Source organism: Malania oleifera, chromosome 8, assembly GCF_029873635.1.
Source record: "Malania oleifera isolate guangnan ecotype guangnan chromosome 8, ASM2987363v1, whole genome shotgun sequence".
NCBI lineage: Eukaryota > Viridiplantae > Streptophyta > Magnoliopsida > Santalales > Ximeniaceae > Malania > Malania oleifera.
The window spans coordinates 55,339,425-55,358,679 of record NC_080424.1 but is presented as its reverse complement, the minus strand read 5'-3'; the positions used below and the strand labels follow the sequence as shown (position 1 = coordinate 55,358,679).

Sequence of the window (19,255 nt, the reverse complement as noted above, 5' to 3'; positions counted from 1 at the left end):
AAATACATCTCCATGCTATATCTGAAGTATTGATTTCTAAAATTATATCTAATTCTTTAACATCTAAACATTCTAATTTTAACAAATTTTGAACTTTTGTTATGATTACTCTATTTGCCTCTTGTGGTATCTGGTAACAGATTTTTGAATTGGTATATGTATTTGTCCAAACAAATGGCAATATGAAAAATATTTTTAATCAAATGAAATTCAATGCCGATTGACGTGAGTACGTCATTTTCCAAATGATTTTGGAATTATTCAGTAAAAATGAGTAATTAAAATCTCGCTTTGATTAAACAGATAGTCAACTTTCTTAAGCTGGGAGTTATTAGAGAATCAGGGTCTTCCATAACAACTAGGGTTTTGAATTCAGATTCAGGCTTTGAAGTTTGAATGGACCAAACCGAGGCTTCTATTCACGTGTTGCCAACCACATCCCACTATTCGCGTGTTGCCAAACACCACCCTTACCCTTTTCCCACTTCTCGCGCGTCGTTTCCTTTGACAGGACATTTCCTTTTCCTTGCTGATGAAACTTCTCAGAAGCATTCTGCCTTCCCACACGCACACATCCAAACAGAACCAAAAATAAAAAAATAAAAAGACATTTCTCAGACGTCCAGCCAAAAATTTGAAAATTGTGAGAGGTAATTTTCAGGGCAACTCCAACTTAACAGTTTTACTGCAAAAGGAAAAAGAGGTAGAAAACAGTACCTATAAAGACTTGAAAACGGTGTCGGAGAAACAGTAAATGCTTCAATTTCCGTCACGGCGTCACCCCAGTGTCCGCAAAACACCGGCTATTACAGGTAAATCTACCCTATACTGACCGGAATGAGAGGACATGGGCTTAGGGCAAGAGAGGAGAGAGAGACAGAGAGATAAGTTCAGAAATGGAAAGCCTTTGAAGTAATAAGGCAGGAACCCTTTTGTGCAGGCCGGGAATTGCTCACGGCCACACTCTTCTTCCCCCTCTTATCTTTTCTAACCCCCCCTCCCCCCCGCCCCCACCCCACGCCCCCAGAAAAAAAGAAAAATTTAAACAAGAATAGCTGCTTTTACACCTAAAATTTTCACATAAACAAAGCTTCTCTCTCTGTTAACTGTACTGGTACTGGATCTGTGCAGTGACCGGCCATGTACAGAGAGAGAGACAGAGGGAGAGAGAGAGAGTGAGAGTGAGCCGATCGAGAATTTTCAGAGAGGCAAACAAAGAACGGAGAGATGGAATTTGATGACCCAGATGAGCAAGAAGAGGAGATGGAGATTCCGGTGCCGGCGAGCTACGAGTCTGTGGGCATCTCAGGGAGATCGAAAATGGGTAGCACCGCCGTCGTGGGAGAGTTGGCGTCAGCGACCCGAAAAGGGGTGAAATACAGGGAGTGCCAGAAGAACCACGCAGTGGGCATCGGAGGCCACGCCGTGGACGGCTGCTGCGAGTTCATGGCGGCGGGGGAGGAGGGCAGTCTTGATGCCCTGAAGTGCGCTGCCTGCAACTGCCACCGCAATTTCCACCGCAAGGAGACAGAGGGTGGAGTAGCGGAGGGCCTGTACCACCAGTTCTCGCCGCCGTACTACCGGACGCCGCCAGCGGGGTACCTGCACGTGGCGCCGGCGAACCACCGCCCTCTGGCGCTGCCGTCGACCTCCGGAGGCGGTGGCGGTCTCAGTAGGGAGGAGCAGGAGGACATGTCGAACCCGAGCAGCAGTGGCGGCGGCGGAGGCGGAGGTGGAGCGTTGAAGAAGAGGTTCAGGACGAAGTTCACGCAGGAGCAGAAGGAGAGGATGCTGGGGTTTGCGGAGAAGCTGGGGTGGAGGATCCAGAAGCACGACGAGGACGCGGTACAACAGTTTTGTTCGGAGATAGGGGTGAGGCGGCACGTGCTCAAGGTTTGGATGCACAACAACAAACACACCCTCGGTAAGAAACCCTAATTTATTTATTTATTTTTTTCTTTTTGACCACATCGTATCAGAGATATCGTCGTCTATGCATCACGACCTTGAAGAAGAAGTGATCACATGGTGTGAGAACGGAAATCGGGAAGCATTATTGCACTGGTTGTGTAAATTCCCTTTGAAATTTGCCTAGTTAGGGTTCTTAATTGCTGCTGCTACTGCTGCTTCTTCTTCTTCTTCTTCTTCTTCTTCTTCTTCTTTCGTAGCTCCAGTTAATTTTTGTTGTTGTAATTTTATTTTGTAGAAGTTATTGTTTGGGTTGTACTTTGTAGGGTAGCAAGTTATGTGGGTGTTGGTGATGAGTGTAGGATGGGTCAGCTGTTTATTGTATGAATGAATTCATTGTTGCTGATTCATGGGCCATTTTTTGCTCAAATTCTAGTTTCCTTTTATCTTGAGTTTAGTTTCAGCTCCTTCATTAAATATTTTATTATGATTGTTATTATTATAATGAGAGTAGTATGTGAGAAAAGTGTGCTGTAACCGTTCTAAATTTTTAATTATTAGACTGCTTCAATTCCCAAAGACGAAAAAGTTTGCGCCAGCACCAGCATTGCTTTGGATTTCATGAGTTCAGTTCTTGTGGTTGCACCACCTGTAGTCACTCCTTTTGGGGAGATTTGTTTTCTATTTTTCTGATTATCAAGAAGGGAAGGAGGCCGGTGTTAATTACTTAATTCCAAGTGTATTCAAACGTGTTTGGCATGCAAAGCTGCATTGTCAGTTCCTTCACATCTGTCATCTTCTCCTTCTTCCTCCCGGCCCAAGCTCCATCTCTTTCCCTTCGCCTTCTCTCTCTCCGCAAGATGAAGAGAATGCCTAAAATTACCCTTGAGTGCAGGCAAATGCAAAGCGGATTAATGGAGGAACAAAAGCAATGGATCTGCAGAAACAGATTTTATTCAATTATTTTTCTCTGAATTTCTTAATTATTTCAGTGCGCTGTGGATCTGTAATCTGTATGCACGGGATTGGCCAATAGGAATGATAATCATGTGCAATGCATGATGATCATTTATATGGATATGCATATATTCATTGCTTCTCTCCCACGCTTATACCTCGTCCTCCATTAAATACTCTTTCTGCTGCTCCATCTCTCTTGTATGGTACTCGCATCTCTGTCTCTCCATCTTTTCACCATTTGATGATTTCCTTCATCTCCTGTATTTATTTATTTTTATGCTTTTCATTAATATCCTTAATTTCCAGTACACCCATCATGCTTTTCTTTATATTCTTTTAAAAACACTGAATTTCCAGTACCCCCCATCCTACTTTCTTTTTACATTATTCTTTTATTTATTTATTTATTTTTTATAAAAAATTTCTCTGAATAATTTATGGGTTTTCTGTTGCCAGTAGTACTCCCCAGTTCCCAACATACAAACAAACAGTCTAATTAACTGAGCTTCCACGTCGTTGTTTGGCTGCATTTATGGTCTCTCTCTGCCAGCTGCACACTACCATTAATTTGCAGGTATAAGCATCTGCTCATCACGGTTGATGCCCTTTCCTGTTTGGGTGGGTTACTGTTTTTCTTTCTGTTTCCTTTTTTTTTTTTTTTTTTTCTGTTCAACATTTTTTTTTTTTTTACAAATAGACCCCTCGATCGTAAGATAGAAAGAAAATAAGTAAAATGCTTTGATAGTTGGTGCATTATTTATTAATATACTTATTGTTGGGCTTTGGAAATTATATTTATTTTAAATATTGAGAAATACAGAGGAGAGAAGTGGTGTCGCTTGGCTTATCAAACATATAGTTCCGGGGCCGAACTTTAATAATAGGTGCTTTTTAACATTATTTAGGTCATCAGAAAATGAAAGAACATGCTTGCTCCGTCCACCGCAGAGTTTATGGGGGAGGAAGAGAAAAAAAAAATATGTATGGTGAGAAACACAACAAAGTGGAGATGTCCATGTTGGAGAAAGTCCACCCTACTCCTGGCTCTGTCGGAAAAATGAATTCAACCTTGCTCTCATGCACATCACACGCGCGCGCGCGCACACACACTTCTGCTTTACTCTCTCTCTCTCTCTCTCTCTCTCTCTCTCTCTCTCCCTGTGTGTGTGTCTCTCTCTCTGTGTTTTCCGGTGGGAGCATGTGGGCTCTCCAACAGCACCAAAAAGGAAGGATATGAATAGAGCTAGGGACATTACAGCTATGCATATGTATGGAATCATGGATGCTGACGGTCGTCGTCATCATCTCATTCTTGGAGAGGCTGCTAGCTAGTAGGAGATGGAGAATGGAGGGACTGAGCTTTGGCTGATTGTCAGATTGTATTAATGTCCTGGCCCGAGTCTGATACTTCGATCCGCGCTACCTCACCCTATTCATTGCTCTTTTTCCATTACTACGGTGGTCCTCACTCCTATGTTGAAAGTTGCAACATTAGTTTGTTCTTACCAGTTCGCTGTATTTTTTTGACTAATAAAATGATATTGTTTTTCAAAATTATTCTGTTAAATGTGATGACACAAACTTAGGACAACAAGGTTGCATTCCTTTCCTAGTTAAGGATGACTAAGCTTAACTAGCTAGGGTTACAAGTGACCTATGCAAGTTACTATTTAACTTATTTTTATAATGGAGCTTGATTCAAAATTTTGTTTTTTAAAATACTATTTGTGAGTTTAATCAAATTTTATTATTTTATTTACTGGGGGCAAATTGGGTCCTCACTTCACAAGAGATCATTGCCTATTCAATAAGGAAGTGCATGGATTATCTTAAAAATAAAGAGAACACACACACACAAAATGTATAACTTTCACTTGCACGCTCCAATAAGCAATGGACAAATAGCTGCATCTTGTCTTCACCACGAAGCCATCTTCAGTAGCACCAATCCCCAAAATCCAATTCAACCACACTTGAATTCATTGCATCACCACCCGTCGCTCTACCTACAACCACCACTCGATCACCAACCAAAACATTGGCCGGAACCAATTGAGTCCACATCAAAGCCATTGCCCTCATCGACACCGAAAACAAAGAAATTCATCATTCTTTTTCTCTCTAATCGGTGCGGGAAACGATGTGTGGGTTGTATATTGGCTAGAACCAAATAAGTCCACATCAAAGCCTCTGACCTCATCAACTCTAGAAACGATATGAAATCATTTTTCTTCTCCCTCATCGACGTTCGAAATGATGTGCGGGCTGTAGATTGACCGGGAAAGGTGAATTTTGGTTGTGGGTCGTAAATTAATGGTCGGAAAATATGGGGTTGGACTTCACTGTTCACCAGAAATGATGGAAAGGTGGGTTACAGGTGTAGGTTGTAGATTGATATGAAGTTCAAGGGGTCTTGTTCGCCAAAAATGCAGGGAAAGGTGGATTTTGGGTGTGGGTTGTATATAAACTGGCCGGAAACTTTGGAGTTTAGAGGTCTCGCTGTTCGCAAAATACAATGAAAAGGTTGATCTTGGCGTGGATGTCTGTGTTGATGGGAGATGGGTTTGTAGGGAAGATAGGAAGCATATCAAAATTCAGGCATGGGTTGGATGACTGAGCCTACTAAGTGGAGCGCACGAGAAAATTTACTACTTGCGGTGTGTAGGAGAGAAAGTTGTTGTGTCTACACACAAAAATGAAACAAGCTCACGTTTTGTGATTGGGCAAATGAAATATGAAAATAATTTAGGAAAATATGCTAATATTCAATGAGGATTTAACATATAAAATTTAAAATAAAAAAAGTAATTCTACATATTTAATAGAAATATTTTAAAACGAATATAATACATCAATAATATGTATATGATCAAATGTAATGTAATTAAAGACTACTTGTATTTAGTAAATAATTTGCTTTAACAATAAATTAAAATTTCATATTAGGATGATTGTTATTAAAAAGTAAATTTTGGGAATAATGTCCATAGCAATTTGATAGTTTTAAATTATCTTTATTAATTTATACTTACAATCTCCGTATTAATCAGTTATATTTTAATTTAACTATTTTTATTCATATATTATCAATATATATTATTTTTAATAACAATATCAATCTCTAAAAATTAAATGAATTAAATGTTTAAATTTCATAATAATATAGGTTTTATTTTAATAACTAGGCAGATAATTTGAACACCCTTAATATTTAAAATGTTGTTTTAAAAGCTATGAGATATAAAAATTATTATAGTTTAAAGATTGCATTAGTATGTTTAATAATAATAATAATAATAATAATAATAATAATAATAATAATAATAATAATAATAATAATAATAATATGAGTGAGGAAGGAAAGAAAGCGGTAAAAATGAATAGAAAATATTTTTTGCAGATAATTAAAAGTGGGGAGGAGAAAAGTAAGAAGTGAAGGAGTAAAAGAAAATAATAAAGGGAAAAAAAGAAAAGAAAAAAGGAAGCTAGTCTAGAGAGAGAGAGAGAGAGAGAGAGAGAGAGAGAGAGAGAGAGAGAGAGAGAGAGAGGAATGAGGGGAAAAAATTAGGAAAATTTTATAATTTTAATCTTTGTCAATGTAAATGTATCATGATATATAAATTCTATAATTTTTCAAAATTTAAATTAATTTTATAACTTCAATGTTTGTAAACGTAAACGGCCAAAGAAATTAAAAAAAAAAAGTGGGATCAATAAATTGTATTGATTTGATAATTTGAGCACTTAACTTTTACTTTTGCCACCTGCTTGATAGTTGAAAAATTAGAGAAAGAAAAAAATATATAAAAAAATCTTTTTTCACATTAGTTATTAAGAAAAACAAAGAGGAAAATAAACATATTAGTAAGATAAAAAATAACATTTTCATTTTTATACATTGTTAAACTTTGATTTCTTTCAATTTTAATTATGTTAAATAAAATTTTATTATAAATACAAATTGTAAGGAAGAGAAAAAATCCAATAAAAAATCAAATTTCTTCTTATTTTTTTCTCAATATATATATATATATATATAAATTAAAAGATTTTAGAAAAAAAATTGAAAGACTAGAAAAGGAGAGGAAAGAAAGAAAGAGAGACACCCACGTAGGCATGAGAGATAGAGAGAGAGAGATCAACTACTTCAACATTATTTGAGAAGCATGATTCAAATGTGTTTAAATAAAAAGATCAACTACTTCATTTTCATTTGATGCAATTTGTATATGCTCAAATGTTACGTGTATTTAACAGAAGGCGTATGGATTAGTATTTGTATCACCTTGGAATTAAAAAAAATAAAATATTGAAGCACAATATAGATAATATTACAAGATCTGGCTTGATAAGGTGAGAAGAAAAATCATAAGTGTTGACTTTATAGGTCACGCCCGGTTTTTATTATGACAAATACTCATTTTATCAAATGAGTGTTTGAAGTTATGTGCAGGAACTCAGATTGAAAGATCCTAATGCACATGGAAGATAGTGAAGAGTCAAGACCCAATAATTTCATGTTGTAATATATAATTCATTTTTGTAAAAGGTCTGTAATGGTAAATTAGGGCGTTTACTTGTAATAATCACATACCCTAAAAGGTCTGTAATAGTAAATTAGGGCGTTTACTTGTAATAATTACACACCCCACATGCATGGTATAATATGAAAGCTTATAATACAAATGACCTTAGAATGACCTTAGGGTTCACCCTTCGGTCGACCGACGCCGTATTTTTTGGTGTCCTCAAAAGGACCCATAAATGACCCTAGGACACTCACCATTGCACCTATAAATGTTAGACACTTGAATAGGGTTTGTGTGAATCATAACAGGACCGAAATGCACACATTGTGCACTTTCAGTTGACCGACCTTGGCAGTTCATTCTGCCCCGATCGACCGAATTCGGCTTGGGTCAACAATTTGACCTCAGCCTGGTCGATCAAACCATATAGTTCATTTGTTCCCCGATCGACCGAAACTAGGTCTAGGTCAATGGTTGACCATGTCCCGGTTGACCAAACCATTATAGTTTAAATCCCTCGGTCGACCGAAACCTCATGAGGTCAACAATTTGACCACCTGGTCGACCGAGCCCAAAATGCATTGCAACTTTCTGGTCGACTGAGGGTCCTCAGGAGAAATCCCAATGGTCTGGTCAATCGAATCGCCTCGTTCAAAATGTCCTGGTCGATCGAAAAATTGAAAAATCACCTCGGACATGCACTTTCAGTCGACTGAGTCCCCAGTTCAAAAATGTCTTGGTCAACCGAGCCATATGAACTTCGGTCGACCAAAAGTGTTCTGGTCGATCGGACCTCTCGGGTTACCCTGATTGTTTACCGTGGTTAAAATGTTTAAACAGGGTTAAATTAATTAAAATGTCATTAAACTTTTCTAATAATACCAGCCTTGTCTCCAACAGTCATAATTCATGGGGTGTCTATATATACCCCTTCATTTGGGAAAATTAGTAACTTGATTAGCAAACAAAAATCCAAAATTTTCTCTCAAGCAAAATATATTCTACTACTCATACTCTTTCTCAAAATTACTCAAACTTACCTTCTCTAGCTCCTAAATCCTCTGTAAGTGTCTTGAGTGTTTTTGTAATTATGTTTGTTCTCTCATTGCTTGTGATTGAATTGATTTTTCATTAAGAGCTAAACCTAAGTGTTCTTAGGGGGCTTTGCTCATAAGCCTATCTTAAGAAGACTTGTCTAAACTTCTGAGTGTTGCATTCATATTACAATATCTTAGAAAACTTGTATTTGTTTTTGGCTTGCAAAAATATTTTTAAACTTACTCAAATATCTTGTGGAATCTATATTGATATATTTGTGAAAAGATATTTGTGTTTGTTATATTAATTTTTGTGGCAATATTTATTCAAGTATATATCATTTGCTGAATACAAAAATTGCATAGCTTTTGCAAACCAAACATATACACTATATTTGTGGTTGAGACATCCTACTGATTGACATACTTGAAACTCATTTGATATTCTGTGTGAACACGCTTGATTGATAATATCTTGAAATACAAAGATTGATTGTTGACACTCTCACATACTCATTACACTGATAGAAAATACATTTGAGAGTTGAACTACTTAGACCACACTAAGCTTATGTATTGAATCATTTGTGGTGTATGTGATTGAACACATTTGGGTACAAATTTGCTTTATGTGAAAGTACTTTTATATTGTACCATTTGATTGTAAATCTGAGTGATTCAAAGTGTGGTCTGAGGGGGCAGTAATCCAGCCCGATAAGGATTGTTGTAAAGGTTGAGGTCATCCCTATACTAATTGACTTGGTTTGTATCGGTGCCGCTCCACCTGTTTAAGTGAGCAAGTTATAGTGGTAATCCTTGTGCTTGTTAGCCAAGGCGGGGACGTAGGCAATTGGCCAAACCTCAATAACATATCTGCGTGTCACCCTCTCTTTATTACTTTCTGGTGCTTGTGTGATTGATTAAATTGTTTTATTTAATTTCTGGTATACATTTACTTTACTTGCACTAGATTGACCATAGAGTTGTGAATATACTGGTATTAGGAGATTGACCTAGGGATTAAATTTAAAAAATACCAATTCACCCCCCCTCTTGGGATCACGGTAAATCTAATAATAAGAATCAAGAGAAATCAATATCCAATTAATTTGTTGAACTCTTCAAATTAACATGGTGAAAACTTTCCAATTTGAGTGCTTTTGATGCATAAATTTTTGTAGAATATCTGTTGTGATTGGTCTTGGCACCTCTAGAAAATTTGTCCAATGAATGAGAGCTCAAGTCATACTCTTGAAAAAATTGACAATGAAGTATTTTGGATTGAGTTTTACTTGCTAAATTTATAATTGTGTTTGTTATAATTCAATGACTTAAGCTATCCAAAATCCCAAAAGAGGGGCTCTAAAGCCAACACTAACCGAAGACACCAACACTAGAAGACTAAAAGGCTACAAGAGATAAAAAACTACAAACATGGGTGAGTTCTATTGGCCTGACAAGACTTAATCTCATTTTGATAATGACAAACTAAGGAATCTAATTGCGCTTTTAAGTGTATTTACAGGTATTATATCTTACAAACACAATGGAGCATATTTAAATTTAAAGCCATGAAGAATACAACAAAAATGAAGAATGACTATTGATATTGAAGAATAGCTTGGATGATGATTGAGTTTAAAGACATGAAGACTTAGATAGTAATTCTATGTTTACTGTAACATTAAGTCTCATGTAAGTATTATGTTTGTTTATGAAGTTCTTAGGCTTTATTATTGAACTTAAAGGCATGCTTTAATAACTTGAAAAATATTCTTTCAAAGTCCAAATATCTTTTCAAAAGGATACAAATGAGTTTTGGAATAAAAAATAAAAAGAACATAGAATTTCAGGGTGTTTGGGCAACCGAGGCTCGTGCTTAGTCGACTGAGTGCAGGAATCTGAACAACATGGTCTTGCATTAGTGAGTTCGGGCGACCAACCTTATGGTTTAGTCGACCGAATAGCTATTGCCATTGTTAAAGCCCAAATTGTGTTGGTTTGAGCGACCAAACTGAAAGTTCAATCGATCGAACAGGTTCAGGCGATCGAACCTAAAGTTCATCCGACCAAAAGGCTATTGCTTGTTTCAAAATTCATGATTTTAAATGGTTTGGATGACCAAACTCCCGGTTCCATCGATTGAAGAGCGCGATATATTTTGCGAACAAAGCAATTTCTTTCCGTTTTTGAAATATATTGTTATTAGAACTTGGGAAAACGGTAATATTTCAAACCTAACTATATAAAGCTACCCCTAATAGTGTTAGGGCAACCCAATAGCAAAGAAATACATTGTTTCCATTCTTGAAAATTTGCTGTGCGCCGTTCCCCTTTTCTGAATTGATTTTCTGGTTTTATACTTCAAAATCAAGTTTTCAAATCTAGAAAACCTAACCAATCTCTTGAGCTTCATAGAAGATATTGTTTTAAGAGTATTAGAGTTTATTTTCAAGTGTACAAATATGCTCTTTGAGAGAGTTTTCTTCTTGTACAGAATCTGCTGTTGATTTGTTTGTAAATTGAAGATTCGGGTGTGAATTGTTGCCAAGCAAGAGGGCTGTTCTTGCTTGAGAAGTGCTCCACCTACTGATGAAAGGAGAGAGGTGCTCTTGTTGGCCTAACTAGGCTTTTCAATCTTGTTTTGATGATGAAAAATGAAGGATATATTAACATGTGTTGTTAAGTGATAATGTTTCAGGATTGAACAAAGTTATCATGGAAGGAAGCTTAGCAATTAAAGCCAAAAAAATGAAAGCTTACCGGAGTATAGAAGTAGTACATGTCAAACTTAAAGCTTAAAGGCAATTGGGACTTGAAGTCAAGCTGAACCTCAAGAGATGGAAAAAAATCTAAAAGACTTAGTGCTTTAAGAGTTTATGTTTAGAAAGTCGTTTGTAAGTACTTCAGTTCAAATATAATTTAGAATTATGAAGCTCATTAGGATGAATCATAGACTTAAAAACCAATTTTCAAAAACCCTGGAAAATGATTCTGAAAAATTACATTTGAGTCTTTCATATAACAAAAGGTTTAAAATATTAAAAAATCAAAAATTTTGAAAAAAATTGACTAGTTAGCCGACTGACCAGAATACACTGAATTTTTTCAGGCGACTAAAAAACGTACCTATTGAATCACTGCCCAGCCAACTGACCATTTTGAACTAAGATTGGTCAGCCGATTGACTCTTTTTGAACTGTGTTCAGTCAGCCGACTAACAATTTCCTGGAATTTATTTCTGGCAGAAAGAAGGGTCTCAGCCGCCTGTCCAACCGATTGACCCTGTAGAAATACCTACCCAGTCGCCTTTTCAGCCGACTGACTCTACGGGATTTTAAAATTTTGAACTTTAAAGGGAAAATTCTAAAAATTAGTTTTTCAAATATAAACATTATAAAAACTTGGTGGACACTCCAAGTAACTTGGGAAACAAGGAAACTCATCCTAAAAAGTCTATAAATACTCCTTTATACCCAAGAAATCAAATCACCAAGTAAACACACATCATTCAAGCATTCAACTCTCAATCTCTCACTAAGTTCTTTCTTGCTCACACTCCACCTGGGAGAATTCATCTGAACTGCTGCTGATTCATAAGCCTATAGTTCTAATACTGAGTTTTCTCAAACCCTTAGTGATCTCTAATCTTGAGCTTCATACTTTCTATATTTATATTTGATTAAAGTATATTTAAGTGCTTTAACATGTACAAATTTGCTCTGTTTTGAGAGTTATCTTATACACAGATTCTTGTACCTTTCTTATTGTACTTTGACGGTTCAAGGTTGATTTGGATCGTTGAACCAAGCATGGGTTGATCGCTTGGAGAGGTTTCTCTTCCTAAAAAAAAGATATTTTTGTAAAAGGTTTGCTCCACCCCAAAAGGAGCATTCATAGTGGAATCCTTTGGTGGTATTGGCCAAAGGCGAGGGCGTAAGCTGGGGATAAGTAAAACCTTATAAAAAAGTGGTGTTCTTCTTTCCTTATTCTTTTAAATTTTAGTACTTCGTATATTGTGTGTGTATATGCTAAGTGTAGGTCGCAGGGCTCAAATGTTGAATTAAAAAGAAGACTCTTAATTTAAGGAAAGTACGTTTCAATTAACCGTTTGCGGAAACCCACAAGGGAGTACGTTGGTTAATTTGCGGAAATCTTAATTAAGAGAGCGCAATAAAATCAATTCAAAAACAGGACTTACAATTTTTTTACAGGCCTGCTTACAAAAGCAAAAGCTGAAATTCCACAAAGGTTTTTAAATTGTGATTGGTTTGGTATTTGTGGTTGGTTACTCTTAAATTGATTGGTTTACTTAAGTTTTGTTGTGTGTATTAAACAAGTAAGTAAAAATTTGTAAAAAGAACTTAAATATTTTAATAACCTAATTCACCCCCCTCTTAGGATCACTATTCTACTTTCAATTGGTATCAGAGCTAAGTAGTAACAAATCCTAAATAGTAGTTACACAACGATCTACACGGCAAATATAGGAGTAGCTCCCTTCGGAGAGGGTCAATCCTCAACATGACCACCTATCTTTTGTGGACTGAATTATACCTTTTGGAAACAACATATGAAAATCTACCTTCAAAGTATAGATTGGAAGGCTTGGAAGGTTGTCACAGATGGTGACTTAATTCCTACCAAGTTTGTAGACGAAAAACAAGTCTGAAAAGAAGAAAAAGACATAACTGAACTCGATCATAAAATGCTTCAAGTAAATGCAAGTGCAATTAATGCCCTATTTTGTGCACTAGATATAAATGAATTTAATAGAGTCATGACTTGCAAGATAGCTAAGGAAATATGGGAAAAACTTAAAGTAACCTATGAAGGAATCGAAGATGTAATAGATAATCGAATAGATATACTAACCCGTGAATATGAAGCCTTTAAGATGAATCCCGATGAATCCATCACTAGTATGTATACTAGATTCACCAACATAATAAACTCCCTAAATGCTTTAGGAAAAACTTATTCCACCTATGATATGATCCGAAAAATAGGGGTCTTCCATCCATATGGAACCAAAGGCTACGACCATTACCGAAGGAAGAAACCTTAAGACCACATCTCTAGATGAACTCATAGGATCACTACTTACTTATGAAATGGCTCTAAAAGAAAGAAATCCAGAAAATATGAATAAGAAATCCATAACTCTTAAAGCATCAAAAGAAAGCTCAAATGATGAAGATAGTGAATCAAGTGACCTAGATAAAGATGAACTAGCTTTTATTACTAAAAGACTTGGAAAATTCTATAAAAGAAAAAAGAAGTTCTCTAGAAAACTCAGAGGATCAAAAACTGAAAAAGGTGAAACAAGTAAGAAGGAGAACAAAAACAGGAATAATCCACCAACTTGTTATCACTGCAAAAAGGTAGGACACATCAAGCCGGACTATCCTCAGCTCAAAAAGGAAAAGAAGAAGAAGAAAACTGTGATGAAAGTCACATGGGATGACACAATCTCGAGTGAATCAGAAAATGAATCAATTGATCAAGAAGTAGCCAACATATGCCTCATGGTGCACGAAGATGAGGTAAACTCCTACTATTCATCTAATGAATCTAGTGATAGTTCATTCATGTAGTGACTCTAGTGATAGCATGCCATCATACAAAGAACTTCAAGTTGAGTTATTTGCTCTTCACAATAGATTTATAAAAGTTACTAAAAGGAATATAAACTTGAGGGAACAAAATGAAAATCTTAAAAGCCAACTAGAATCTTCTAAATCCATTGAAAAAGAAAAAGAATCACATATTGATAATCTAATAGAGAAAATAAATTATATATCACAAGAATTAGTCAAGTTACAAGTAAATGATCAAAGCAAGAAAGATTTAGAAATAATTGATCTTAAAAAGACAATTGAAGATAAAGAGAAGATTATTTATAACTTCACTAAAGGTAAAGAAAATTTTGAGAAGATGATTGGACAACAAAGAATGAATGGTAATAAAGAAGGAATCGATTTTAATGGAATCACAAATAAAAGAAAGAAGAAATTGTTCATGGGGTATTTTATAAAAGAGGCAAAATACTGTGCTAGTACATCCTCAACTAACATACATGAACATATCACATGCTACTCGTGTAAAAACAAGGGACATATCATGTTTAATTGTCCTCTTAAAAAGAAGTATGTCAAAGTTAAAAATGAATGGAAAGTAAACAATAGAACTAAATATGATTTAAAGAAAATTAAGAAAGTTTGGATTCCTAAAGTAACACCGTGAATCCTTCATTGTAGGTATGCTTTATAACCACCATAAAAGGAAAAGTGGTACTTGGATAGTGGATGTTCAAGATATATGACTGGATATAGATCCAATTTTACTACATTAGAACAAAAAGATGGGGGATATGTAACCTTCGGCGACAATGCTAAAGGTAAAATTATTGGAATCGATAAAATAGGCAAAGAACCCTCACTCACTATTGATGATGTGTTGTTAGTAGATGGACTAAAACATAATATTTTAAGTATAAGTCAACTTAGTGACAAAGGTTTTGACATAATATTTAAGCAAGATAAATGTTTAGCTCAAAATCCTAATAAACAAGAAATCCTATTCACAACTTATAGGGTTAATAATGTATATTGCATAAACCTTGACAATCTAGTTGATCAAAGTGTAACATGCTTGGCTGCAATAAATGAAGCCAGTTAGCTTTGGCATAGAAGAATAGGTCATGCAAGTATGAACTTATTATCAAAATTATCTAAAAATAATTTGGTCAAGGGATTACCTAATTCAAAATTTATAAAGGATAAAATTTGTGATGCGTTTCAACTAGATAGAGCCATGTTCTGCTCTTCTATAGACTCTGGTATGGTACTGCATATATGTATATAGATGACTTTTTCCGCTGCGTATATGTTTGTGATTGGATGTGTTTAGGGTGCCTGGGAACCCCACTGGGTTGGACCCTTATCCATTGTATCATATCTTTGGATGTTTTATCAGATACAGGGACATGTTAGATTACATTTTCACCCTTGAGTCTCATTTCGGGGTTCGGGGCGTGACACATATTCCTCTGCTGGCCTCCACATGGCGCCTGATAACCTCCTCATGCAGGTCTAGGAGTAGGAGTAGCACCAATTTGAGACCGACAATCCCTCATCATATGTCCTGGCTCCCCACATAGGTAGCAAACACCTCGCCTGGCACGACACTCCCCTAGGTGTCTTTTCTCACAAGTCGGGCAAGTAGGAGATGGCTGCACACCCTAAAAACTACGATTCTCAGTCTCCTGCCTCTGGTATCTGTAATAGCCACCTCTCTTCCACAAACCATGACCAACCACCTATTGGGAACTAAAAGCTGCAAATTTGTTCTTCTGCCTCTGCTCCTCAGCCTCCGACCGCTCTCCAATCTCTGCTATAGTGGCTTTATCCACCAGCTCAGCAAAATCCTATAACTTCAGAATCAACACCTAGTTATAAATTTCTCTTCTCAGACCTCTTTCGAAGTGCTGTACTTTCTTCATCTCATCTGGAATAATGTACGGGGTGAAGCGAGATAATTCAATGAACCTCACCGCGTACTGTTGCATGGTTTGATGTCCTTACATCAAATTTAGGAACTCCTCTATCTTAGGTTCCCTGGAAGAGGTTGGAAAATACCTTTTGAAGAATATCTCCTTAAACCGCTCCCACGTCATCTCCATAGGTACTGTCCTTTGCTGTTCTAAAAGTTTCACCGCCAACCACCATCTTTCAGCCTCTCCAGTCAGTTTATATGTAGCGAATAGTACCGTCTGTTCCTCTAAACACTACAGTACTGCAAATATTTTCTCTATCTCTTGCACTTAGTTTTCAGCGACTGCAGGGTCAGTCCATCCTGAGAAAGTCAGAGGATTCATCTTAATGAATTTCTCAATCGACCTACCGTGGCTTGCCGACAGACCACCCTTTTCCCTCGAGCTCTTGGTAGTCATAACTTGCTGTGCCACATTGCATAAGACTGCATTTGAATCTCCATCTGCAGCGCCTGAGGGTCCAGCACCCTCATTCCCATTGGCATAGGCACTACTGTCACTAGGGTCCAGCCTAAAAAACAAATAACATAACTTAGAACCCTTATCACCATAACATATTATCCAACTAATAATATATCCCCAATTAATTCATCTCTCTTGATCTTAATTCAAGGTTCAACCTTGCAACCTAGAAACCTAACTCAATGATAGTTTAACATGACTTTCCTGCAATCGTCACCCCAGGAAAATTGCCCAAACCACCATGGAAGTCCTGCATCTAGACTACAAAACCAAACCTCAAATTCCCTTATCCTATACTCTGGTATTATTATTGCTGCATTCTAGAGTCTACACAACCTAGTATCCTAGGCTCTAATACCAAACTGTAATGACCTGCTTAACTTATCATATAATAAGGCATATTTAATAATAAGGTCAACCCGAACCCGTGGGTAATGGGGACACATCTAACATTCACAGCGGAAACCTAAGCAGCAGTAAATATAATCATATCTTCATAACCATAAAATATAAATACCAGAGTCAACTACATTCCACAATGATACTGTATTCATATACAACATCAAAATATAAAAAATACACCTAGGATCCCACAACAAAAATCTCTTGACCCTAGTACAAAACTTACCCTCCTAACGGGTAGCACCAGTGACTCAACGGCAGCCACAACTTACCGGTCCTTCTGGGTTTCCTGAAAATTATTTAAGTTTGGGGGTGACACACTTCTCAGTAAGGGAAAATAAACTAAATACAGTTGTGTGGCAACATGAATATTTAATGTTAATATAGATATACAGTACGTTTCATATACCTGGAAACATTCATCATAACATACTGAATAATCATATACTTTCATAATTTCTAATAATTCATACTAATCATGAAATATCTTTTATAACTGTTAATACTAAAATTCTACCTAGGATGTATAGCTGGCCGATGACATGTATTACCCCCCATGACGGGTTATGTAGCCCGAAGGCAGGACCCGACAATGGCTGGCTGACCACTTCCGAGTAAAAAATGTTAGTAAGTACAATGGGCCCGCAACACCCTGGTCCGAACTGTCAGGTGGACATCTACAACTCTACACTGAAAGCCACATCGACTATCCATCTCCCACCCCCTCGTGGGTTAGTTTGCACAAGTCTGAACATACATATTTGATCTGTATAGCAAAGATACTGTGCTCCTGTAACTGAATTGAACTATCATCCGAGTTCTGATAATACATAATACATGATAATATACAGTTTAACATAAATAGATTGATAGCATGTTCTGTAATAACATAAAATCATACGACCTTACGTCGTTTACTTTCATATCTGTGGCTTTGGCCACAATCATACATACGGCCTTGCGCCAAAATCAGATATCATACACGACTTTGCGTTGGCTATCAATCACGACCTTGTGCCGAACATTTCATAAATATCATTCTGAATAAATAATTCATTTATTATGTATTTTGAAGCCATAATGTACTACATTATCTCATAATTTGTACAAGCATGCTTTATTCATAAAACTTCCACAACATAATACTTTTCAGGTAAAATAATATTCATCCCACACAATACTAAATAAATCGTACATTCTATTCTAAAAATCATATTTCCTGGCATATCATACATATTTATATACATTTCAACATAATAGCAATATTTTCCTAAATATGCATTTTTACTATAATATACCAATATAATATATGTTTTCCTGAAAATTAATTTGCTAATAAATAATAATAAATTGCATGGAAAACAACTGCTTTAGTTTATTTTCTTACATGCTACTGAAGAAAAAACCCATAAAAATTCCACTCGTCCTGCACCTGCAGGGTTCCACATTCAACACCCTGAATTCAACAACTCCTAGAACTAAATTTCAGTATTTTCATGTGAATATCATTTCCTATAACTATGAAAAGACCAAATTTGGAATAAAAAGCCTTACCTCAACTCAGGGATGAATTTCAATTCGCTTCCACAATTGATCCGCTTTGGTAGATTTGGAGAGAACTTCCCCAGGAGTGTCGTGGTGGCCTTAGATCGTCGATCCGGCGAACGATGGAGCCGAAATCGAGGAGAGAGAGAGAGAGAGATTTTCTAGATTTTTTTGCGTTTAAATATGAGTTTTAGGCTATTTATACAAGGGACTTCATCGACGAGCCACGTCACCTCATTGATGAGGTCAAGAGGTAATTTGCGGATGAACTCTCCCTTTCGTTGACGAAATTCAGAGTTGCCCCAAATATCCTCTCAGTTTCTTCTCGTCAACGTCGACAAGCCCAAAGTGCAATGTCGCCGACGAAGCCTACTGTGCCCCTTTTTTCCTGTTTCTATTTTTCCACTCTCTTAATTATTATTTAAACACCATTATTCTTTGGGTCATTACAAGATCGTTGGTGGGAGTGGTTCAAATTCCATCCCAATTTCAGGGTAAGGCATTTTATTTAGAATTTTCCTTTCCTATAGTTATATAAAATGTTGTACGTAGGAAAATGAGGATATTTTATTCTGGAAGATGTTGTTTTCAGAGTGTTGAGTGGGAAACCCTGCGGGGACAAGACCAACTACAGTAGGGGGCTTTTTGTAGAAATTAGGTAAGAGAAATATGCTATGCCAGGAGTTTTAATTGTATTATCAGAAATTTTATGTATATCTATGTATGCCAGTTTATTATTTAGTTTTCATAGAATGAGAATTTTTGTTAATGAATGTATGACCTGAGTAGATATTTACTTGATATAGAATTTATACAGTTTTCAGCATATCATGCTATACAGTATATAGACAGATATT

At 36.4% G+C, this 19,255-nt stretch overlaps 1 protein-coding gene across 1 annotated transcript; it reads left to right on the top strand.

Annotated features, from left to right (window-relative positions):
* Window positions 1–295: 295 nt before the first annotated feature.
* LOC131162025 (zinc-finger homeodomain protein 1-like) lies at window positions 296–2,365 on the top strand. The gene has a single exon (XM_058118122.1). The coding sequence runs from the start codon at window positions 1,228–1,230 to the stop codon at window positions 1,936–1,938; it is 711 nt and encodes a 236-aa protein (XP_057974105.1). The 5' UTR covers window positions 296–1,227; the 3' UTR covers window positions 1,939–2,365.
* The last annotated feature ends 16,890 nt before the right edge of the window (window positions 2,366–19,255 follow it).